This window comes from Ochotona curzoniae, unplaced genomic scaffold, assembly GCF_017591425.1.
Source record: "Ochotona curzoniae isolate NIBS_2020 unplaced genomic scaffold, NIBS_Ocur_1.0 patch433, whole genome shotgun sequence".
In the NCBI taxonomy this organism is placed as follows: Eukaryota; Metazoa; Chordata; class Mammalia; order Lagomorpha; family Ochotonidae; genus Ochotona; species Ochotona curzoniae.
Genome location: NW_024467010.1, coordinates 376,405 through 398,782, shown reverse-complemented (window position 1 = coordinate 398,782; position 22,378 = coordinate 376,405). Strand labels below are relative to the sequence as shown.

The following is a 22,378-nucleotide window of genomic DNA, read 5'->3' as shown; positions in this document are numbered from 1 at the left end:
GCCTCGGCGGGCGGCCTCCGCGAGGTAAGGCTGGGCGGGCCCACGGGGGGCGGCGCGGGGACCAGCCTGTGATGAGTCGCTCTTTCTGACACCTCGTATGACAGCTGCACCTGCAGCCTGATTACTCTGCGAAGCTGAGGCTTGGGGTGCACGGCCGGGGCGGGCGTGGGGGCGGCCCCGGGCTGGAGCGCGGAGGTCCGGGGCTGCTGTCTCCATGTTCGCCGCTGTTTGACTTCCAGGGTCGTGCGGAAAGGAAGCCGTCCCGTGGACGCGGCGGTAAGTAGGGGGGAGTGGGGTGCTGTGTGTCTGGATTTCCCGTTAATAAAGCGGAGTGGCGGCCTTCTCCCCAGGTATCGTTCTTTCGCCGGGATAGTTGGGGAACGGGGACTTGGCCAGCCGTGGGGAGTTCATAACAATTCCTGCGGTGGGGACCGACCTGATTCTAGAACGGAAGACGCGTGGGCATCGAGAAGGGGGCGCCGGGGTTGGGCCCACCTGACCAGAATGGAAGACGCACACGCTCCGGAAAAGAGCTTTATTCGCTGCACTGAGGGTCACGTGAGGTGGAGCGTGCTTGGCTGCATCCTCCCTCCTGCTGGCCCGGTCAGCCTTCACAGGACCCTTTGGGGACTGGCGGGTGGGCCCGACACGGGTGGTCGAGGGCACGCGGGACGTGTCCAGGAGGGGGCGGCGGGAATGGCAGACCTTGGCATCCTCCTGGACGAGGGTTGTTGTTTGCTGGAAATGAGGGCCGATGGGACTGCCGGGTGCAGACAGGCCGGGGCGGCCACCTTCAGGGCCGGCAGCAGGAGCCCCCCTGTCCCTCCCTGCGAACGTAGTCGTGTAGCCGGAAGCGCGGCTCGCTGGGCGTCTCCAAGGAGCGCTGCCTCAGCTCCCTGGAGCAGGGCAAGGTGGGCAGCTGCCTGCAGGCCCTCGGGAACCTGCACCTTGGGCAGAGGGTGCCGAGCGGCCCACCCCCACTTACTTTGCGATGGCCGTGAAGGCCAGTTCCACGTTGAGGCCGGTCTTGGCGCTGGTCTCCATGAACGGCAACCCGTACTCCTGCAAGCACATACTGCCGGTCCCGTGGTGTCCTGGCAGGTGGCCAACCCCGGCCCCTACTGCGCAGCCTCACCTTAGCCAACTTCTCGCCATCCTCCCTCTTGACCACGCGCTCCTGTGTAGAGTCCACCTAACCCGGGCACAGGGGGCTGGTGACAACTGCCCAGCTTGCCCAGCTGCCCCATTGCCTGCCCGCTGGGCTGCCCACCTTGTTGCCCAGCAGCATGAGCACCACGTTGTGTTGGGCGTGCTCCTGGATCTCCGTCAGCCAGGCCTGGGGGGGACAAGGCATGGCCAGGCTGCAGACGCACTCCAGAGCCCTCCCAGCCCCGACACTGGCATCGTGGCACAGACCTGAATGTTGTCGAACGAGAGCCTGTTGGTGACGTCGTAGAGCAGAAGCAGTGCTGGAAGCAGAGGGGCAGTGAGGACGGCCGGGCCAGCGGCTCCTGCTCAGCCGTGTGCTGCCCTCCCGCCTCAGGCTCACCGTGAGCGTCCCGGTAGTAGGCGTGAGTCACACTGCGGAACCGCTCTTGGCCAGCTGTGTCCCAGAGCTGCAGCGACACGGCGGTCAGGACGCACCCCTGCCCTGCAGCCCCTCCCCCGCAGTGCCCAGCTGCCTCACCTGCAGCTTCACCTTGGTACCGTCCACGTCCAGGGCTTTGTTCTGCAACGGAGGGCCAGTCCAGGTGGCTTGCTCCTGGCTGAGTGCTGGCTCGCCTGCACACTACCCCCACCCAGGTGCTGCAGGCTGAGGGCTGGGTTGTCCCCTCTGGACTGGGTCCTCCAGATGGGAGCAGCTGGGTGGGGGTGGGGTCTCCCACAGGCCCTGGGCAGCTGTAATGTGCTTCCCCCACCCACACTCCTGCTGCCGGGTGCTTCTAGGTCTCCAGGGAACCAGCCATCTGCTGTGCAGGGGACACCACTCCTTCCCTGGCACCTTCCAGTGCCTGCAAACCCAGGGGCCTTGCCTCCTACACACCTGCCCCAGAGCCAAGAGAGGGCTGGGGAAGGGAGGCTCTGGCCCCCACCTGGGCTACAGGACCCGCACTGGGAGGAACTCCTTCCTGTTAGTGGGCCTAATTCAAGGGTGAGAAAAATGCAAATCCGGCTGCACTGAGATCACCAGCACCTCCGCCTGCGGGTGTGCACTGCGCACAGGGTGGGGTTCCCCCCCCCCGCAGGCCTCCTCACCCACCTCCCAGGTATTGGGGTCCATCCCCAGGGCCACACTTGCACCCTGTGCCCCCTCACCCGGAAGTCGATGCCCACAGTGGAGATGAAGGTCCCTGCAAGGAAGGCTCCATCCTTAAAGCGCACAAGCAGGCAGGTCTTTCCAACACCTGAGTCCCCCACCAGCATGACCTGGGCAGGTGGTTGAGCCCCAGTCAAGAGAATGGTGGGGACTTCCCCACCAGCAGGATGGGTGGGGCCACAGTCAGGCCTGAAGTCTCCACAGGACTTGGTGAGCCAGCAGCTAGGGGTCACCCCCCAAACCAAGGTCCGATGAGTAGTACTAGAAACACAGACGCTGTCTTGTCCACCCACCACGCTAAGGCTGCTGCCAAGTCCCCAGACCCGATGGGCCTGCCCATCCTTGCCAGTGCCACATCACTGCCTCCTTGGTGTGTGTGGGTACTCGGTGCCCCCCAGTGCCCAGCCTCAATGGGTTGGGGTCGGGAACACCTGGGTGAGGGAAGGCAGCATATGTGGAATGCTCAGGTGCCAGCTGAGAGGTGGCAGCTGCCAGACTTTGGTGGCGCTGAGGTTCATTACCTGCAGTTAGGGGGCAGGCCTGACAGCTGTTCAGTACCGGCAGTGCACCTCTGGGAAACGCCTCGCGCCAAGGGTCCGCAAGGCCCCTGGGTCATCTCCCCGGCTGGGTGCCACCTGCTGCGTTTGGGGTGGGGATGCTTGGCTCACCTTGAAGGCCACGTCGTAGAAGTCGCCACTGTTTCCGAGAGAGGGCCAGCCGGGCTGCCGGGGTCCATTGGGAGGCACCTCTGGGCCGGGGCGTGCAGTCCCGAGGCGACCGGGCCGCTGCCCATTGCCAGCAGGCACCACAGAGACAGTAGGCACATTGGCCCCCTTGCTTTTGGAGGTCTTCTTCCTGGACATAGTGTGCAGGCGCTCACGCAGAGGCCACCGAGCTTCCGGCCGTCCCGCACCCCACCCGCACCCAGCCAAACCAGGACGCGAACCCGTCCGGCGGCGGTGGCATCCCGGGCGCTCGGCTCCCGCGCCGCCCCAGGGACCGTGTGGCCACTCAGGCCCGGCCCCTGCCACCGCAGCCAATGAGCGTGCGGGTGCCACCTCGGGGGTGGATCCGGAGGCCGGGCCCTGCCTCGCGCTTCCCCCGCTGGCCAGCACCTGCGTGATGTGGCCCCCGCGGAGCCTGGAGCAGGCTGGCACGCAGGATGCCCGTAGCCTGTTCCGCGGCCTCTGACGCCCCTCCCCGTGCCGGTCAGGTGGGTTCAGCAAGCTCCAATGCTTGAACTTGGCAAACACTCCGAGCTTGGCTGACAGCTGGTTAATCAGAGAGCCTGGCGCTGCACCTCCCCCACCCGCAGCAAAAGTGGGGTGTCGGCAAGAACAGACCCTCACCGGGGTCCCACCCCTGTCTGGGAGGCAGGCGGGAGTAGGGGTAAGTGGAACTCTTCCTGACTGCCTCAGCTCAGTCTCCGGCTGGAAGGTGACCCTTGCTGACTCCCCAAACCCTATGTGGATCCCTTCCCTCGTGTCCCTCATTTGTATGTCCTCCAGCCCTGGGCCTGGATTTTTTGAGTGAGACAGCAGTGGTCAGCGCTGGGTCAGGAGTATGGGGACAAGGGCTGTCCCTGCGTGATTCTCCTCAGATGGAGGGAGACCATGGCTTAGGGTGCCTGGCTCAGCCCTGCGTGGTGGGGGTGGGGAGTGCCACCCCAGACAGGGCCATTGGGCAGCAGCACCCGGTGCGGGTGTGCAGTGGTCTCCAGTGGGCAGGCGGGCAAGCTGAGGCCCAGAAGGCAGGAGGAGCTGGCAGAATCAGTGGTCATGGGGGTGGTCCAGCTGGAGTGTGTCCCGGTGGACCTTAGCTCCAGGGCACAGCCCTTACTCCCTCAGTGACCTGCGGCCAGCACAAACCTGGGGACCCCCGCAGGAACCTATTCCATACCCGTCCAGGCCTGCCTGCCTTTCTGGCTTCTCTGCCCGACTTCCTCCTGGCCCTATCCCCAGGTGTGGGTGTAACCCAGCATTGGGGCCCTTGGGCTTCCTACTGCTGGGACCCTGGGGTTTCCCAGTGTCCCACTTCTATCAGGCCAGGGCTCAGCAGGGGGGCTCAAAAGTGGGTGTGCACCACCCCCAGCCCTGGATGGTGGGCTGCTGCTCAGAGCATACCTAGTCCGTGGGAAGCAGGAGTGGGGGGGGCACAAGAAGGGCATCTCAGGCTGGCGTCGGGTGGGGGTGGGGGCTGAAGAGGGGAGTAGGCTGAAGATCGTGGGAAGCTGGGAGAAGGGGAGCTGCAAGGAGACAGCCTTGTCCTAGAAACTTCAAAATTGAGTTTCCATAAGGAATTGAGGCCTTTGGCTTCTCTTGAGAATGGGGAGCACCTGTGTGCCATCCCCCCTCCCAGCTCTGCTACCTCCCCCCTCCCAGCTCCCCTTCCCTGTCTTTCCCAGCTCCCCTTCCCCACAGTTTGCCATCTGCTTCTCCCTCTAGCACGGAAGCCGTCTGGGCACAGGAAGCCGCTTGTCTTGGCCACAGCCACATGCTTGAATACTGGGCAGTAAAGGAAATCTGCCCAGCGGGGGGGGTGGCAGTCCTGGGGTGGCACAGTGGGTGATTTGGGAGCTTGAGGAAGGCAGACCTCTGCCACACCTCCCAGGCTTGGACCGAGAGATGTGGACGAAAGTGCCCAAGTCTGTTCCTGGATCCCTGTTCCCTGGATCCCAGCTGGCTTGCTGGGAGGAAAACCCAGGGGGTCAGGAGGGGAGCTGAGGTGACCATGGGACCCCAGAAGGCAGCCTTGGGGCCTCTGACACAGGTGCTGCCACAGCCTCCTGACGGTGCAGGCCTTGGAGTAGGGTGGGGGACAGCAGCACTGGCTTCAATCATTTAGACTGAGTGTCTGTCTCCTGGCTGGGCCCTAGCCCGATCCCAGCTCATTCAGGGCGTGGGCCAGAGGGTGGGACCCCACACCATATGTCTCTCACACCAATCAATTGACAGCAGTTGTGAGTGAAGGCTGGCCAGTGGATGGCCCACCCCAAGCAGTGCCACCATGCATGTTACGAACGACAGATGGTCAGTATTTGGTGTTTTATCTGGCCAGGGTCAATCAGCAGGTTTGGTGGGAAAGGCGAGGTGTGGCCTTGGCTGGGCTTGGGGGTGTCCAGGTCTGGTCCCTGGGATAGGCTCGAGTTCAGCCAAGCTCTGGGGCAGCGACCTTGCTGGCCGGGGCATGTTCACAGATGTCCTTATTCCCAGGGGCCCAGGGCCACTCCAGGCTACTCCAGCCTTCTGGAGGCCTCACCCTGGATCTTCACTCTAGCTGCTCCCTGACAGGCTGGCTTCTGCTCCAAACGTCCAAGGGCTCTGGCTGCACACACTGGGCCCAGGGGTCCATCCTGCCTTGTGCCCGAGTCGGAGAGAACTAGGTGGAGCTTAGGGAGCAAGGATGAAGCATAGCCCGTGTCCAGGCCGCCTCTCAGGGCTGTCCTGCTGCATGGCCCTAGGTCTGGAGCATCCCCTCTGCGTGTCCCTGTGAAATGAGGGGGCAGAGGAGCTGATCTCTCGAGTCCCTTCCAGCACAAGCACCTTATGTGCTGTGAAGTGCGCGTGAGCGTTGCCATGGCAACCGCAGAGGCACCCTGGAAGCTGAGCAGGGCAAGCCGCTTCCTCCCGGAGGACTGAGTCACCTCAGTGAGTGTTGACATCATGGGGAAGGGGGCTAATCCCCCATGCCCAGGTGTGAGGAAGGAAGGGCTTTCGGCTCCAGGGAGGCCGCCCCTGCAGTCCCTGCGTGGCCCCGAGGCTCTGCTGGCAGGTGGCTACAGGCGGGCATCCATGCCTGCCTAAAGCAGAGAGCCTTTCCCTGGATGATCAGGACCCTGTGGGAGCGTTGGCCCCTCAGTGCTCCACATGCCACCAGCTTGTCTTTAGCTTTAACCACCAGAGAAGGCGGACTCCGCCAAGTGGCCTGTGGCAGCTTCAGGACCAGCACAGAATGCAAGGACAGACCCCCACGGGACCATCACAGCGGGTACCCCCAGGGGGCCATCACAGCAGGTACCCCCAGGGGGCCATCACAGCAGGCACCCCCAGGGGGCCATCACAGCGGGTACCCCCAGGGGGGCCAGATCAAGTGTTCACTGGTTTATATTTCTTTCCTTCATGATTTTTCAAAAAATATTTATTTTTATTGCAAAGTCAGATATACAGAGAGGAGGAGAGACAGAGAGGAAGATCTTCCATCTATGAGGGACTTCCATCAGTCCCCAAGTGAGTGCAACAGTTGGTGCTGCGCCGATCTGAAGCCAGGAGCCAGGAACTTCTTCCAGGTCTCCCACACGGGTGCAGGGTCCCAAGGCTTTGAGCCGTCTTCAACTGCTTTCCCAGGCCACAAGCAGAGAGCTGGATGGGAAGTGGAGCTGCAGGGCTCAAACCAGCGCCTATATAGGGTGCTGACATCACGGGGTTTGGCTAATCTGCTGGGTTACAATGCCAGGCCTATAAGACGACACTGAAAATATCTACATTCAATATTCACTGAACCGCATATGTAAACTGTCATCCAGGAATTTATTGTGTCTAGATGTAGGCATTTTGGATAGGCGGCATCCCAGTTTTGTTGTATAATCAGGAGTCTGCATGAATAATAAGGTCTGGTAATGAGGTAAGTAGGCAAAGAACAGAGAAAGAAAACCACTGGCAAACCTTGAAGTACATTTAGTCGTAATAAAGAAATGCAGCAGTATTGATTGGACAGACATGCCCTGGCCACACCCCCTGACCACACCCCTTGGCCACACGCCCTGGCCACACGCCCTGGTCACACTCCCTGGCCACATGCCCTGGCCACACTGGAAGTTTGGACCTTTGCTTGCTTTTTCAGTGCTGCAATAATCTCCAGCCTTGGTCCTGGTGTGGTGGCCTAGCGGCTAAAGTCCTCCCCTTGAACGCCCTGGGATCCCATATAGTCGCCGGTTCTAATCCCGGCAGCTCCACTTCCCATCTAGCTCCCTGCTTGTGGTCTGGGAAAGCAGTCAAGGACGGCCCAAAGCCTTGGGACCCTGCACTCGTGTGGGAGACCTGGAAGAAGTTCCTGGCTCCTGGCTTCAGATCGGCACAACACCGACCCTTGCGTTCACTTGGGGAGTGAATCTGGACAGAAGATCTTCCTCTCTGTCCTCCTCTCTGTATATCTGACTTTGCAATTAAAAATAGATAAATTCTTTTTTAAGATTTATTTTACTTTTATTGGAAAGGCGGATATACAGAGAGGAGAGACAGAGAGGAAGATCTTCTGTCCGATGATTCACTCCCCAAGTGAGCACAACGGCCAATGCTATGCTGATCCGAAGCCAGGAGCCTCTTCCGGGTCTCCCACATAGGTGCAGGGTCCCAAAGCTTTGGGCCGTCCTTGACTGTTTTCCCGGGCCACAGGCAGGGAGCTGGAAGGGAAGCGGGGCTGCCGGGATTAGAACCGGCGCCCATATTGGATCCCGGTGCAAGGCGAGGACCTTAACCACTGTGCCATCGCGCCGGGCCCAAAAATAGATAAATCTAAAAAAAAAAAAGAAGAAGAAGAAAAGGCGTCTCCAACCTTGTCCTCAGACCCCCTGTGGGCAGCTGGTCCGGCCTCTGCATTAACATGGGGTACCTGGCATTAGCTCCTGGGGGTTGGATTCAGAGGTGGCACCACAAGGCCCTGGGGAACCTCTAGGGGGCGGTGTTATCTAAGAGCCCACTTTGATCCCTCTGAGATATCGGTGTTATCAAAACATCTGACCCCTCCAAGTGTTGAGAACATGAGGGGTGCATGCTGTGTCCTACACTGACTGTCCTATCATTATTGTTTATTTAAAGGTTCCTTACATTTTTTAAAGATTTATTTTTTTTTTATTGCATTGGTCAGCAGTGCAGGTGGCAGGGTCTGCACTCGCGGGCAGCAGGAGCCTGGCCAGCGTGGTCACTGGCGGGCAGAATGCCTGCACAAATCATTTCCTTATCCCCTTTGCTTTGATGCTAGCAGTTGTACTTCCATGTTAATGAGCCAGACCTCACAGAGTATTCAGCCATGGACTTTGGGGTTGAGTGGCTCAGTGTGGGACCCTGAATCCCCTGCTGGAGTACCTGGGCTGAGACCTGTGAGAGACCTGCCTGGAGCCCGAGCTCCTGGCTTCAGGATGGTTTCATCCTGGTGGAGGCGGGCATTTGGGAAGTGGTCCATTGGTTGGGAGACCTCTTTCAGCAAAATGAAGATCATTTCACATACATTTTTGAAAAGTGAATTCAGCTCCCTCCAATGTCTCCTTGCCAGAATCAGACTCCCGGGCACATCCTGCTTCCTGCTTACCACAGCCTGTGTTGAAGTAGTCTGGGATTTCATTTCCTGATTATAAACTTTGCTTCTCAAACACGTCTTCGGTTCCCAAACAATGGCCGTGTCCTCCACGGTTTCTCATGGCCCACTCATGTTGCCACTGCTGTTTCCAGTGGGTGTATCTGTGGGCAGACTGTCCACCGCTCATCGCCAGCCTGGCATGCAGTTACAAGGTTGAGGTTGGGATCTAATCCTAGTCCTGTCATTGGCTGCTGTGGGACTTGGCAGATCTTCTACCCTCCTGGCACCTCCATGATCTCACTCGGTCGAGGTTGATGCTATAGGTACTGAGAATGCAAGGGGGTGTGAGTGCTTCTGGCTGCCGCTCACACTCAATGCCTTTCCTCCCATTGCTAGTACACCCCCCAGCCCAGAGGAGACCTGAGTGGGTTAGTGGGTAATTAACAGGGGAGCTTCCCTGAGGTCCTGGGCCTTCTCTAGCCCATGCCCCCTTGCTTTATTGCATGCCTGTAACCGCTGGCTAAGTCCTACAAGGGTGGGGTTAGGTCATGAGTGCTGCTCATGCGGTGCTGCTAGCCATGCGTTGTGCTGTGCTCTATGGTGGGGGCGCCAAGCACCGACCTGGAGCCCCAAAGACTCATCCTCACCCCACTTATCCTCATGGGTGTCCCTTCAAGCTCAAGACAGAAGTCCCTTGGCATGCCATAATCTCTTTGCTCTGTCCAACTGCCCAGTCCAAGGGACTTTAGTGCCTTTATAAGACTGTACTGTATCGTTCCAGAACATTTCCTCATCTCCCGAGGAAACCCCTAGCCCTTAGCTGTCACTCGCCCTTTCCCCCACGTGTCTCTTCCAACCTTGCGGTCTGCTTTGGGTTATTTCAATAAGATGCATTCCGTGGCGTCTAGTCGGCCTGCGGGGTGTGGCCGCGTGCTGCAGCCTGCATGCTACCTTCACTGCTCACTTAAGTTGTGCAACTACCCAGGGCTCGTAGAGACCCTGGGGCCCTCGCCCAGCTCCCACCCAGCCAGCCAGGCGTCTCCTCCGTGGGTTTGCAGGGACGTGCGGCGGGTGCACCAGGAGCGGGCCGCAGGCCACGGCCGGGTGGAGGGCACAGGCACCTGCTCCGGCCTCGCTCCGCCTCCGCCCGCGACGTAGAGCGTGGGGGTGGAGCCGAGCCCCGCCACGCCCACCACGGGGCCCTCTCGGTCCCGCCCACCCGCGGCGCAGGGGGCGGGGCCCGGCGCAGCCCCACCCCCGCGCGTCTCACGGCCGGGAGGAGGCGGAGCCCGCGGGGCCGCACTGCAGCGCGAGCGCGCCAGCGGGCGGCCGGCCATCCGGAGCGCGGCCTGGCCCGGAGCGCAGACAGGCCGCGGCCGCCACCCGAGACGCCTCGCAGTCCGACATGCCGTCCGCGGGCCTGCCCTGAACGCGGCCGCCTGCGCGCGGGCGGGCCTCGGCGCTGGCCGGGGCCATGCGCGCGCTGCGCTGACGATGCCGCCCGCCCGCCTGGCGCTGGCCCTGGGCCTGGGCCTGTGGCTCGGGGCGCTGGCGGGGGGCCCCGGGCACGGCTGCGGGCCGTGCCCGTCCCCCTGCCTGTGCAGCCCAGCGCCCGGGGCCGCCTGCCGCGTCAACTGCTCGGGCCGCGGGCTGCGGACGCTGGAGCCGGCGCTGCGCATCCCCGCGGACGCCACAGCTCTGTGAGTAGCCGGGCGCGGGCGGGCGTTGCCATGCCGCCCGCGGTCGGGGAGTCAGGGGTTTGGGGGGCCGACAGCATCGCCGCCAGGACCGAGCGCGGGCTCCGGGGGACCGGGCGGGCTCTCGGGGCGTGGGCGCGCTGCCGCCTCCGGAAGGGAAGGGCCTCAGGCCAGGCGGCTCCCGGGGTGAGACGTCCGCCGACTAAATAAGGAAAACCTGGAGCCGCCGGCGGTGCGCGGCGCTGAGCGTTTCCCTGAAAACCTCCGCGGGGTCCGGCAGTCGGAGCTGATCCGGGCCCGGTGACAGCGGCATCGGGCACTGCCCAGGCGCGACCCCGGGGATGGTGGCCCGGCAGGCCTGGCGCTTGCCAAGGGGCAAGGAGGACGGTCCAGAGGCAGGGGCGGGAGCGCTGTGGGGCGAAGGCTCGCGGGCTGGACCGGGCCAGCTGTGAGGAGGTGGGCGTCCAGCGCCCTGGGTGCATCGGGCTTTTCGAAGCCGGAGGAAGCACTGGCAGGAAGGTGCCATGTACCAGGCTTTTGCAGATTGACACGCGTGCCCTGACCCCTCACCTTTGAGGACACGTCCCAGCAGGCGCAGTCCGGATGGGGCAGAACAGAGGGGCTTGGCGCGGTGAGGTGCCCAGGACGCAGCCTTGGAAGGGCGTGAGGAGCCGAGGCGCAGACAGCTGTGGCTCAGGATCCCCGCCTCATCCAGTGAGGTGGATCCCTGGGGGTCCTCCAGCTCCTCAGCCAGCACTTGGTGGGGCATGGACACACTGCAGCTGGCTCATGGGAGGAGCTCTGCTGCCTGCTGGCTGACCCAGAGGCCTTGGTGGCACGGTGGCCGTGTGGTGGCATGTCCTGTGAGGACGGCCCCTTCTGCCTGTCCTGACACTGCAGAATTGCATCAGATCCGCACCAGCACTTGGTAGGAGCCGCTGTCCCTGCTGGCCCCGTTGCTCTGGGGGCACTCTGGCCCGGTCCAGGAGCCACCCTGAGCCTGACGTGCCTGTAATCTCCGGTGTTAGCTGGTGTTAAGTTTTGGCAACCACTGGCCTGGCGTGACTGTGGGCCATCAGGGTGATTTCCATGTTCCCCAGGGGCTCTCCCCGGACCTGGATATGGGCACAGGGACTGATGTCCCGCAGCTGGTGTGGGCTCAGACGGGCACCCCTGCGATTTTGGCTCCCTGGGGTGAAGGCCTGGGCTTCTGCCTTGCAGCCTGTCTTAGGGGACGGTGACTTCAGAATGTGGGTGTGACTGGGGAAGTGTCCTGCCATGCTGAGCTTAAGTTGAGGCGTTCATCAGGACGACCCCTGTGTACAGTCTCCCCTCCCTGTGGCTTGAACACTACTTGACCTGCTTGTTGGCGTGAGTCACAGCACCCCAGACACACCTCTGGCAGCAATCGCCATCTGGGTCTGGGTCGTGTCTCATTGTGTGGGCCTCCTGTCCCTTCTGGTCCTGCCCCCTAGGTCCCTGGTGGTCTCTGTACCACCCCTCTGGTGGCAGGCATGTCTGTCTGTGCCCTCCAGCATTGCTGGAGGTTGGTGGCGGTTCCCAGGGCTGTGTGGTGGGAGCCGGGCCTGGGCCGCGGGGCACTCTGGGTGACCAGTGGTGCTGACCAGGTGTGGTCTCGTGCGTGTTGGCAACCCTCCTCCTGGTCCTTGGCTTCGTGACCTAAAGTCTGGGGAACTTAAGGAGTTCTTGGGGCCTTGTCCCCTGCTCCCCGTGTGTGTATGTGTGTGTGGCAGAAGGTCCCCGGGCCCTGTGTGCAGATGTCTGGGCTGGACGTGTACCTGCCATGGCAGTTGTGTGTTGTTGGCTTGGGGACTGGCCGGGCAGCAGGGCCTCTTGGTTCCTGTCTCTGTGGCCTGAGCATGAAGGCTGGGGGCTGTCCCCACGGCCGAGGCATGTGCTGCCTCTGCTGAGGGAGGACCCGGGTGCTGTATGCCAGCCTTTTGCCAGGGTCTGTGAGTCCCAACCTGGGACTGTCACCCAGCAGGAGCCTGTGTTAAATCCACGGGCTAGAGGTGGGCCTGGCTTAGAGGGACTGTGGGCAGGTGATGTGGCAGCCAGGACTCCAGGGGCAGTGAGAAGTTCTCCGTGGGAAGGGGCAGTCTTGCGGGGTTTCTGAGGGGCAAGGCCTTTGTGGAGTGGGAGAACCAGTTGGGGTGGCGTGACAGGGTCTCTAAGGAAAGCAGTGTGGTTGGCCTGCAGAGGTGTGGGGAAGGACACTGGCCTGCACACCTGGCTGGCTGCCCCCACATGAGTGCCGTGAGCTTCTTAGATAAAGAGTGCATGTTGACCAGGGCACTGAAGTGTGTGCAGGTGGGCGCACGCCAGCCGCAGAGCTGTCGGCATGAGGGTGTGTGCCATGGCAAGGAGACACCTGCGCACTGCCTGCCTGCGGCTCACACCTATGGCACCTGCAGCTCGGTGAGAGCAGTGATTATAACAAGAATACAGGCCCACTGTTGCCCTCGCCCTGGCCTTGCTGGTTCTAATCCCACTCCCACCCACTCGTCTGAGGTGCTTGCCCCTTGTCATTCCTGCCAGCTAGGGTCTGGAGAGCCGGGCACCCCTGGGCACATGTCCACGCTCTTCAGAGGTGAGGCCTTATCCCTCTGTGCAGGCAGGCAGACACAATAACACCCGAGGGGGAGAGGGCAGAGCAGGTCTTGCCACTGCTGGGCCAGGTCGAGGTCTGCCATGTGGGTGTTGGACCCAAACATGTGGGCCGTCCCCCACTACCTTTCCAGGCCGTTAGCAGGGAGCTGGCTCAGAAGTGGAGGAGCCGGGACACAGAGTGGCACCCATACGGGATGCCAGCAAGTGTTGTAGGTGATGGCCTTCCCTGCCATGCCACACCGCCAGTCCTCCCTCGTGGGCTTTCATCGTGGTTCCTTTGTGTGTGTGTGTGTAATGCCGAGTGACAAACAGCACTTGGTCCGTCCACCCTCTCTCCTCTGCTTGTTCTTGGGACCTCAGGTGGTGTGGCAGCTGCCTGACTTCTCTGGCGTGCCTGCCAAGAGAGCCATGTGATGCTGTCACACGTGGAGCCACTTTGCACCTGTGGTGGGCACGCGTGTTTGGTGCTTCCTGGAGAAGCTATGCCCAGCCTGTGTTGCTCCTCTGTTCCCAGCCGGGGATGCCGCCATGTGGGTTTCCTGGTGACGCCTTCTCCTTCCCGTCAGCCAGCTTGCACTGGCCGCCATATTGAGAACTGAGTGGATGGTGGTCCCCACCAGATGCGGGCCGTGCCTCGCTAGCCTTCCCTGGGCTCTTCCTGGGGCACAGGGTGGCTCTGCTGGCTATAACTTTATCCCCACCCTGGGGCATGGATCCCCCAAGGAAGACCCTGGCAGGGGTTTGATTTCAACGGAAGCCATTTTGGATGGAGACATAGATTTTCCTTTCCGGAACATTCTGTGGTGGCCAGCGCCAGCAGAAGGAGCCAGCCAGGCCGGCCGCCTAGTGCTGTGGAATGAACACATCCCGCTTCTTTCCCTTGCTGCTGTCTGGGTGGCGGCGGCGGGTCTGCCTGCCCCAGCCCGGGCCTGGCCCGCCTCTCCAGGCACAGAGAGAAGCAGCTGGAAAATGCAGCTCATGTCCTTTCTGGGAACACTTAGTGCCTCGGCCTGGCAGCTGCCTCTGCCAAGGGGGCCCTGTGGAGGGGCTGCATGGGGACCGAGGCTGCCTCAGGCTGGGCTTGGCACTGGCTCTGCAGGTGGGTGGGATCCTGGAGGCCCCCAGGGGAGGGGCTTTGTCCCCAGGCCAGGCAGACTCCTCTTCCCTGGCTGGGCCAGCCTGGTCGGAGGAGCTCGGAAAGAAGTGCTCAGGACCCTGGGCCGTCTGAGTCAGGTGGCTTCACGCTGCGCCCTTGGGAAGCCACGTGCCCGCTACCCTCGTGAGGCCTGGCTTTCCTTCTGCCGGACCCTGCTGGCTACCTGTGGCTGGGGGAGGAGAGAGGTGGAGTCCCCCAGTCCCCCAGCCTCAGGTTGCTGTCTGGAGAGCTGGTGCCCTTGCTGGTTGCAGCAGCCAGGCCTGCCCTGCACGGGTGCTCAGAGGTGGTTTGGGGCTGACCAGGGCCACAGGTTGTCCTTTTCTGCCCCACCGCCCTCAGTGCTCTTGCTCGCATGTGGGCAGAGCTAGAGCAAGTCCTTGGTGGGCTGTCCACCCCGCTGGCTTGGCTGTCCCTGCCCCTGCTGTGGGGCCTGCCCTGCCAGCTGTCACAGGGCGGGTCCACCTTCTGCCCGAGGCTCTCATGCCGGACCCTTCAGGCTTGGGCTTTTCCCTTCTGTTATCAAGCTCTCTCTCCTCGCCTGGGGGCAGGGTGGGCTGGGTGGGCAGACCTTTCCCCCCTCTGGAGAGGCAGGGTGGGCGCAGCCCCCTGTTCTGCCCGCCTCTCCACCAGCACACTCTGCGTGTGTTTCTTCAAATTCGCTCTCTCCCCTGAACTTGAATTCATTAATTTAAACATCATTTCCGGCCCTGGAAGCCAGCCTTGCTCACCATAAGTAGATGAGAATGAAAACAGAATGAGGTGATTGGACTCCAGCTGGCTCCGGCTGCTGGCCGCCTGGAAGGAAAGCCCACTAGGGGACGTCGGCGGCCTGGGGAGTGCTCTGTCCGCTCTGCCTTGACCCTCGCCATGGCTGTTCTCTCCTGCTGGGGTCCGGGAGGGACCGTGTGGGGCATGCCCCTAGCGGGCTGAGGGGGAACCTGCTTTCTCTGGAGAGCTTGGGGCCTTGGAGGGTGAGTGGGCCCCTCCCTGCCGTGCATGGAGCGCTTCCATAACACGCGCAGGCGGCCCTCACAGCCGTCCCCAAGCCTGTTTCCAGCGTGGCCGCCAGCGCCAGGGCGGGGGTGCTGGGCCTGGCCTGCGCCCGCGCCGCTGACCACACGCGTCTGGAATGTGCAGTCAGCCCCCAGACCCCACCCGGCATCCGGGCTGGAGAGCTGGCACCCAGGGCTCTCCCCTTGGCTGCTCTGTGCGGGGTAGGTTCCTTTGCTCAGCTGTGGGGTGAACGAGGATCCGGGAGCCCTTGGAACTTAGGAAACATGGCAGCATCCTGCATCCTCGCGGGGCCCACCTGAGCTTGGCCCCTCTCATCTCCTCCCACCCCCACCCCAGCTGCCCCTGCACTGCTTGACCATGCCTCATCCCAGCGTCCTTCCTGCCCTGGAGGGCTGAGTCCTGTGCCGCTTTGAAAGTGGGAGCTCCCACCTCCCAATTCCTGCTTTTTTTTTTTTTTAAGATTTATTTATTTTTATTACAAAGTCAGACATACACAGAAGAGGAGAGATAGAGAGGAAAATCTTCCGTCCGATGATTCACTCCCCAAGTGAGCGCAACGGCCGGTGCTGCACCGATTTGAAGCCAGGAGCCAGGAATTTCTTCTGGGTCTCCCACGTGGGTCAGGGTCCCAAGGCTTTGGGCCGTCCTTGACTGCTTTCCCAGGCCACAAGGAGAGAGCTGAATGGGAAGTGAGGCTGACAGGAAACCGGGCACCCGTATGGGATCCCAGGGCGTTCAAGACAAGGACTTAAAGCTGCTAGGGCACGCCGCCAGGCCCCCAATTCCTGCTTTTAACAGGCGAGGTTGGAGCAAGGTACACAGGGAAGTCCTGTGAGGTGTCGGGGGCAGTCCAAGGGACACCCTGAAGCAACAGGGCTGCGGAGAGCGGGCTCCGGAGTGACTGCTGGGCATTGAGGCAATGCCTGTCTCAGAACTGGAAAGGGAACCCTGCCTGACAGGGCTACCCTTGTGGCCCTGGGGCTGACATCCTGGAGCTGTGGGCGGGCACTGGCCGGCTGCAGCCGACGTCTTCTCACGCTGCCGTTCATTCCCCTGCTTATGGTCAGCAGCTCAGCTCACCCCGACCTCACCTGAGCCCTTCTAGCCTTGGCCTCAAGTCTCTAGGATTGCTAATTTTGGTCTTTGGGGGACCTTGTAGGGTCCAGGTGACCCAGAGGGTGGCACCCCCTTTTCCAGGACCTCTTGGGGAGTGCTGGGGGATGAGCTTGGCTGTTGGTTGCTGGAGGAGGGCACTGGGACGCCCCATGCTGTCTCAGCTCCCACATTAACCCGAGGTATGTTTCTCAAGAGGCCTTCTTACTCCCTGCGTTGGGGTCCAGGCTGTGGGCCCTCTGTATGTTGGGGTGGTTGGGACTGGGGACCTGTGCCAGCTCCCGCACCAGGAAGTCTCGGACCTCAGGCAGCCCATCCTTGCTCACAGCTCAGCCGCCATGGGAAGACAGTGTTTGTGGCACCACCGTGGTCTGTCACAGTTGTCACGTGGGCCCGTGGTCATCTCACCCCACCACAGAAGTGGCTCTTCCACATCTCCTTCTCACCTCAGGGGGTGGTGTGGAGGTCCCGGCAGCCGCTGTGGGCCTGCCGCCCTAATGACCAGCCATGAGGGCCTCGGCCCATGCTCCGTTCTGTGTGCGCGAGGAGCAAGCGGGAAGCCAGGCTTTGCTGGATGGCAGTGACTGCCAGAGGGTTCCCACATGTCGCTCTGCCCCTAGACCACGGGGCTTATGTACTCTGTCTGCCCACGGCCTGGGGGAAGGACTTAGAATGTGCAAGAAGGCTGGGAGGCCCTGAGAACGGTCTCAGCATTCTGTCCACGGGTGCTTCGTGTGCCACCGGGCCCACCTGCGAGACCTGCAGGGTGAGGGTGGGAGGGCTGGCTTCACCTTGGAGCTGCTTGTCCTGCCACAGGCCCCCGCGGGCAGCCTCTGTCCTTCTTAGGGAACTCCTGGATGGAGTACATGAGACAGGGGTCCAGGTGGTGCCTGGGACAGAGGCTTGAGCAGGCTTTGGCTGTGCTGACCCCGGCCTGTGGCCTCAGCAGCTGGGAGGATGAAGGCCGGTGGGTGGGCAGAGCTGTGTGGCCAGAGGCCCGGGCCTTCCGGCTGTGACGCACAGACCTGCACAGCCCTGTGGTGTCACTGTCACGGTGGGGGTTGCCCGGGGGCTGTGCTGAACCTGGGTATCCGGAGTGTGTGGAGCAGGGAAGTGCCCGGAGGTAGCTGGGGGAATGGCCATGGCCTCCCCAGAACCCGTCGGTGGGTTCTGGAGCAGAGGGCCGCCGGGCTGTAGATAGGAGCGTGCCACTGGGAAGGCCCCGGTTCCCCAGGCTGGGCCGAGCTAGCGCCTGCTGCCATGGGCTGCAGCCTGGCTGTTCTGTTCTGTGTCCCTGCCTGGGGACCTGCCCTCCAACAGGCTCACAGCTTGGGTAGCTGAGGAAGGCAGCTGTATCGTTTGCATTGGCATTTCTCCAGCTGCTGAAACGGAGTGATTTCCCCGTTTGTGCTTCTCTGTTAACTGCCTGTTTCTTAAGAGTGACTTGTGGTGCAGCAGGTTGATGCAGTGCTCGAGAGCTGGTGGGAGCCCCCGCTCTGACGCTCTGGGAAGGCAGAGGGAGGTGGCCAAGTGCCTCGGCACTGCCACCACCTGTGGTTAACAGAGTTCCCGGCTCCTGGATCCCACCTGACTCAGCTCCTGCTGTGCAGGCTGAACTCGGAAAGGGAAGACCCCTGGCCCTGCCTCCCAGCGCTCTGCCTGTCTAGCACAGAAGTACATGTTGAGTTATTTATGTATCTCAAGGGGAAGTGGGCTTGCAACCCCTGGCTCACCTCCCAAACACCCTTGCTGGCTGGCGCGGGGAGCTGGGGAGCTGTCACTGGGCGGCAGGGACTTTGTTACTTAGCTGACGTGGCTGCCTCTGAAGTTTGCATCAGCAGAGAGCCAGGACTTGCCCAGATGCTCTGATCTGCAATGTGAAGTTTTTATTGGGGTTCATATGTACCTTTTCCCCATTTATCTGATCTTCGTGCCCCATCTGAGATGGCACCCACCAGCAGCTGGCCACTGTTGAATGCTGGCCCTAGTGGAGAGGGTGGGTGGAGCCAGGCCTGGTAATGTGGGGTAAGGATGGGCAGTGCCTTGCAGGTCTCTGGGATTGGCAAGTCAGTGTGCTGAGGGACCCCAGCCCTCGCCTTGGTTTCTCTGGAGGAGTGTTCGTCTGTGTCTTGCATTGGAAGGACCCCCTGTCAGCTGCTGGAGTAAGGGGCTCAGTGGGCTGGAGATGCCAGGGAGCTTCCGGGGCCTGTGGGGCTCCAGCCTGACCCGGGGCTGCTCTGCTCCACAGGGACCTCTCCCACAACCTGCTCCGGGCGCTGGACGCTGAGCTCCTGGCCAACCTCTCGGCGCTGGTGGAGCTGTGAGTCCCTGCCCCGCTGTGCCCTGTCTCCCCGGCGGCCCCTTGCCACTGCCTAGCTACGGGGCTGCCCCGACCCTGCCAGTCCTGCTCTCTCTCTCTCTCTCTCTCAGGGACATAAGCAGCAATAAGATTTCTGCGTTGGAAGAAGGAACATTTGTTAATTTATTTAACTTAAGTGAAATGTAAGTTGCCGTGCTTTTGGTGGGTTGCACCTCTGGCCCAGCCCCTCCCATGTTTGAGACCTTGCGGGCAGCCAGAGACCTCCTAGCTGCCCTACTCCTCCGCCCCTCCCCTTCCTGCAGAAACCTGGGCGGGAACCCATTCGAGTGTGGCTGTGGTTTGGCATGGCTGCCACGCTGGCTGGAGGAGCAGCAGGTTCGTGTGGTCCAGCCGGATGCGGCCACATGTGCGGGGCCGGCCCCCCTGGCTGGTCAGCCGCTGCTCAGCACCTCCTTGCTGGATGGTGGCTGTGGTGAGTGCGAGCTCTGTCTTTCCTGCTGCGTGGGACTTGGCCTAGTCTTGCAGGGTCAGGCTTGAGGTGGGGGGAACTGGGGTGCCCTGTGTGTGCTGGGGGGCTAGGGGGCGAGCAACCTGGCTGCCTCTTCCAGGTGAGAAGTACGTCGCCTGCCTCCCAGTCAGCAGCTCGGGCACGGTAGCCACTGCAGCCTTCACTGCGCGCGGAGGACAACTGGCCCCTGAAACCTGCAGCGCCTTCTGCTTCTCCACTGGCCACGAGCTGGCAGCCCTCTCAGAGCAGGGCGAGTGCCTGTGTGGGGCGCCCCAGCCCCTCAACACCTCCTTGGCCTGCCTGTCCCTGTGCTCCAGCTCCCCACCTTCTCCCAGCCCTGCCTGTGGGGGCCCGAGCCTGCTCCAGCATGTCTTCCCTGCCTCCCCAGGGGCTGTCCTGGAGGGGCCCCGTGGACCCCTGGCCTCTGGCTGGCCCGCAGCTTTCCACATCACCGCCCCCCTCCCCATCCAATCCACGCGCTGGGACTTCGGCGACGGCTCCCCCAAGACAGACACGGCTGGCTCAGCCACCACCCACCGCTACCTGCTGCCAGGGCACTATCACGTGACGGCTTTGCTGGCCCTGGGGGCTGGCTCTGCCATGCTGGGCACAGAAGTGTGGGTGGAGGCAGCACCTGCTGCCCTGGGGCTCGTGTGCCCATCCTTGGTGCGCAGTAATGAGAGCCTCAAGCTTGGAGTCCAGAACCGTGGGGGCTCAGGCCTCGAGGCCACCTATAGCATCATGGCCCTGGGCGAGGAGCCGGCTCAAGGTGGGTGCCTCCCTGCCTGGCCCTGGTCGCCCTCGCTCTCTGCTACATCAGGCTCAGGGTTGGGGGAGCAACACTGGCACCCTGGCCTCAGGCACATGCTGAACCCTGCTCATGTCTGCTGCCCCCAGTGGTGCACCCACTCTGCTCTTCGGACACGGAGGTCTTCTCTGACAACGGGCATTGCTACCGCCTGGTGGCCGAGAAGGCGCCCTGGCTGCAGGCACAGGAGCAGTGCCGAGCTTGGGCCGGGGCCGCTCTGGCCATGGTGGACAGTCCTGCAGTCCAGAGCTTCTTGGTCTCCCAAGTTACCAGGTACTTTGCCTACCCACTCAGGGAAGCCAGAGGAGGGAGGGGGTCCCCAGGATCTGGGTAGAGGCCCAGGACTTGGGACGATTCAGGAGCAGAGGCAGATGGACCTTCGTGGCAGCCCAGCAAGTGCACAGAGTAGGGGAGCAGCTGCTGTGGGCCTTCTTGGGATGAAAGCCTGGCCCTTGGTGGCCTCGCTCGTCCCTCCAGGGGAGGACCCCAGACCCCACAGCCTCAATCCTGGTGCAGCTGCAGCGACAGCCTGCTGCTCCTCAGCTAGCCCCCTTGCTGCGGGGAGCAGGATCCCGTTGCTCTCTGATGAGGATTGGGGCTAGACGCCACCTCTTCTCGAGGCCCCTAAGCGGGGAAGCAGGCTCGAGCAGACAGGCCCTTCTCAGGGCGCCCGTGAAAGCAGGGGCCTGTCCACGTGGGCGCCTGGGCAGCCTTGGCTGTGCACCCTGATATGCACGTGCAGGTGTGTGTTGGCGAGCCTGCTTCCAGGAGAGGATGCTGACCCTGCAGGAGCGTTGAGCGGCCCACGGGGCCCCTCCAGACCCCCTGAAGGTGTGGGTGGCTCAGGCCTGGTCAGGCTGCAGCCAGCTCCTGGCCCGAGCACTCTGAGTTCCTTGTCGCTGCCCACAGGAACCTGGACGTGTGGATTGGCTTCTCGGCAGCTGAGGGAGCAGGGGCTGAGGCAGGCGCAGCCACCCAAGGTTCAGCCTTCAGCCTGGAGAGCTGCCAGAACTGGCTGCCCGGGGAGCCGCACCCAGCCACGGCCGAGCACTGTGTACGGCTTGGATCTGCCGGCCAGTGCAACACAGACCTGTGCTCCGCCCCACACAGCTACGTCTGCGAGCTGCGGCCTGGAGGTGCGGGGCTGCCGGGGAGCATGGGGGCTCCCTGGAGCTCCCTGGGGGGGACCTGCAGATCTGTGCTGTGCCTGGGCTGAGGCCAGAGAGAACAGGGGTGGGGTGGCGGGGGCAGTGCTGGCTGCCTCAGCCCAGGGCTGGCTGCCCTGGCTCCCCTCGCACACACCACTGTCCTCACCCAAGGACCTGCATCTCACTGCACACTCGCTACCCGCAGGCCCTGTGTGGGACGCTGAGAACTTCCTCGTGGGCATGCCCAGTGGGGAGATACAGGGACCCCCAAGACTGCTGGCATCACAGAGCATGCTCCAAGTGCCCCGGGAGCCTGTGGAGGTGAGGCACCCTGACTCGCTCTGCCCCAGGACTGGGACCTCCCTGTCCTGGAACCATCTAGCCATATGCAGGACACATCCAGGCCCAGGGCAGGCTATGGGAAGCCACCAAAAAAGGTGGCATAAAAACAGCCAGGAATCCTGCTGCTGTGTGTGGGCTCCGCCTGACTTCCTCCCCACTGATGGGAAATTGCACCATGGATGTGGTGATCTGGCTGGTGGTAGCTGTTGGGGCATGGGGAGCCTAGACCGGGGCCAAGCAGGGTGGGAGCTGAGGCAGCCCCTTTGTGCCACCAGGTCATGGTGTTCCCGGGCCTGCACCTGCGCCGGGAAGCCTTCCTCACCGCGGTGGAATTTGAGACGCTGGAGCTTAGGCAGCCTGTCCAGCTACGGCTGCAGGTGTACCGGCCCTCGGGAGCAGAAGGTGGGGCTCCTGCTGGTGCTAGGAGTTGGGGGCTCAGCATGGCCTCTGAGCCACCTCACGTCTGCTGGCCGCCAGCTCAAGGTGGACAGAACAGGTCTGTAGGCCTGTGCCGTGACCTCTGGCCTGGCGTCCAGGCAGGACATGCGGTGCTGGGGGAGACTGCAGCGTGGGCCCGCCATCATCCGGGGCCATGCCCTGCTCCCTTGCTTGCAGGAGCCTCGGGGAACCTCACTGAGCCTGCAAGCAGGTCCCTGGAGAACAAGTTGCAGCCAGCCACGGAGGGCCTGACTGAGGGATGCAGCTGCCCTGGCGGTCAAGGCTGCCTTCCTCGGGACTGTGCCAACAGGTCTGCATCGGGGCTCTGGCGCCCCGCGGCCGCCTACGTGCTGTGGAGGGAGTTCCTGTTGGCCGTTCCTGCGGGGCCTCCTGCGTACTACTCGGTGCGTGTCCTGGCTGAGTCTCCGTGGGATCCTGCCACTCGGCTGGCCAGGCTCTGGGTCTTCACACTGGATGCCCAGATGCGGTTCTCCCCAGCTTTCCAAGCTCATTTCCCGCCCGCCCCTTCCCTCGGGGCATCTTGGGAGCCCCGCTTCCCCACCTCACGTCTCGTTTCTCAGGCCCTTTGGGTCTT

The 22,378-nt window shown here is 62.6% G+C and overlaps 2 protein-coding genes and 1 non-coding gene across 4 annotated transcripts in view; 2 read left to right on the top strand and 1 right to left on the bottom strand.

Annotated features, from left to right (window-relative positions):
* Positions 1-63: 63 nt before the first annotated feature.
* Positions 64-143, top strand: LOC121167943. Its single transcript, XR_005885663.1, has one exon. It is a non-coding gene; the product is annotated as a small nucleolar RNA SNORD60 (small nucleolar RNA).
* A 579-nt stretch (positions 144-722) lies between these two features.
* On the bottom strand, positions 723-3,180 carry LOC121167833 (ras-related protein Rab-26-like). The gene is made up of 9 exons (XM_040997500.1): positions 2,986-3,180; positions 2,317-2,427; positions 1,688-1,729; positions 1,550-1,616; positions 1,417-1,469; positions 1,271-1,336; positions 1,136-1,192; positions 986-1,062; positions 723-896 (listed from the first exon to the last, which is right to left on the bottom strand). The coding sequence occupies exons 1-9, from the start codon at positions 3,178-3,180 to the stop codon at positions 794-796; spliced, it is 771 nt and encodes a 256-aa protein (XP_040853434.1). The 3' UTR covers positions 723-793.
* A 6,817-nt stretch (positions 3,181-9,997) lies between these two features.
* The window catches only part of LOC121167934 (polycystin-1-like), a 31,716-nt gene continuing 19,335 nt past the window's right edge, over positions 9,998-22,378 (top strand). For both annotated transcript variants that reach the window (XM_040997664.1, XM_040997663.1), the window contains exons 1-10: positions 9,998-10,308; positions 18,468-18,539; positions 18,650-18,721; positions 18,842-19,011; positions 19,148-19,816; positions 19,945-20,128; positions 20,765-20,991; positions 21,209-21,324; positions 21,621-21,747; positions 21,961-22,187. In XM_040997664.1, coding sequence (XP_040853598.1) covers positions 10,103-10,308; positions 18,468-18,539; positions 18,650-18,721; positions 18,842-19,011; positions 19,148-19,816; positions 19,945-20,128; positions 20,765-20,991; positions 21,209-21,324; positions 21,621-21,747; positions 21,961-22,187 — 2,070 coding nt within the window. In that variant the 5' untranslated portion in view covers positions 9,998-10,102. The remainder of the gene's footprint in view (positions 10,309-18,467; positions 18,540-18,649; positions 18,722-18,841; positions 19,012-19,147; positions 19,817-19,944; positions 20,129-20,764; positions 20,992-21,208; positions 21,325-21,620; positions 21,748-21,960; positions 22,188-22,378) is intronic.

Excerpts from the sequence above, each read along its gene's own strand:
- LOC121167833 (XM_040997500.1), bottom strand. The coding sequence starts at position 3,180 with ATGTCCAGGAAGAAGACCTCCAAAAGCAAGGGGGCCAATGTGCCTACT. Across the intron at positions 1,470-1,549 it reads CTACTACCGGGACGCTCACG|CACTGCTTCTGCTCTACGAC; the intron begins GTGAGCCTGAGG and ends CTCTGCTTCCAG. Across the intron at positions 897-985 it reads GCCTTCACGGCCATCGCAAA|GGAGCTGAGGCAGCGCTCCT; the intron begins GTAAGTGGGGGT and ends GCCCTGCTCCAG.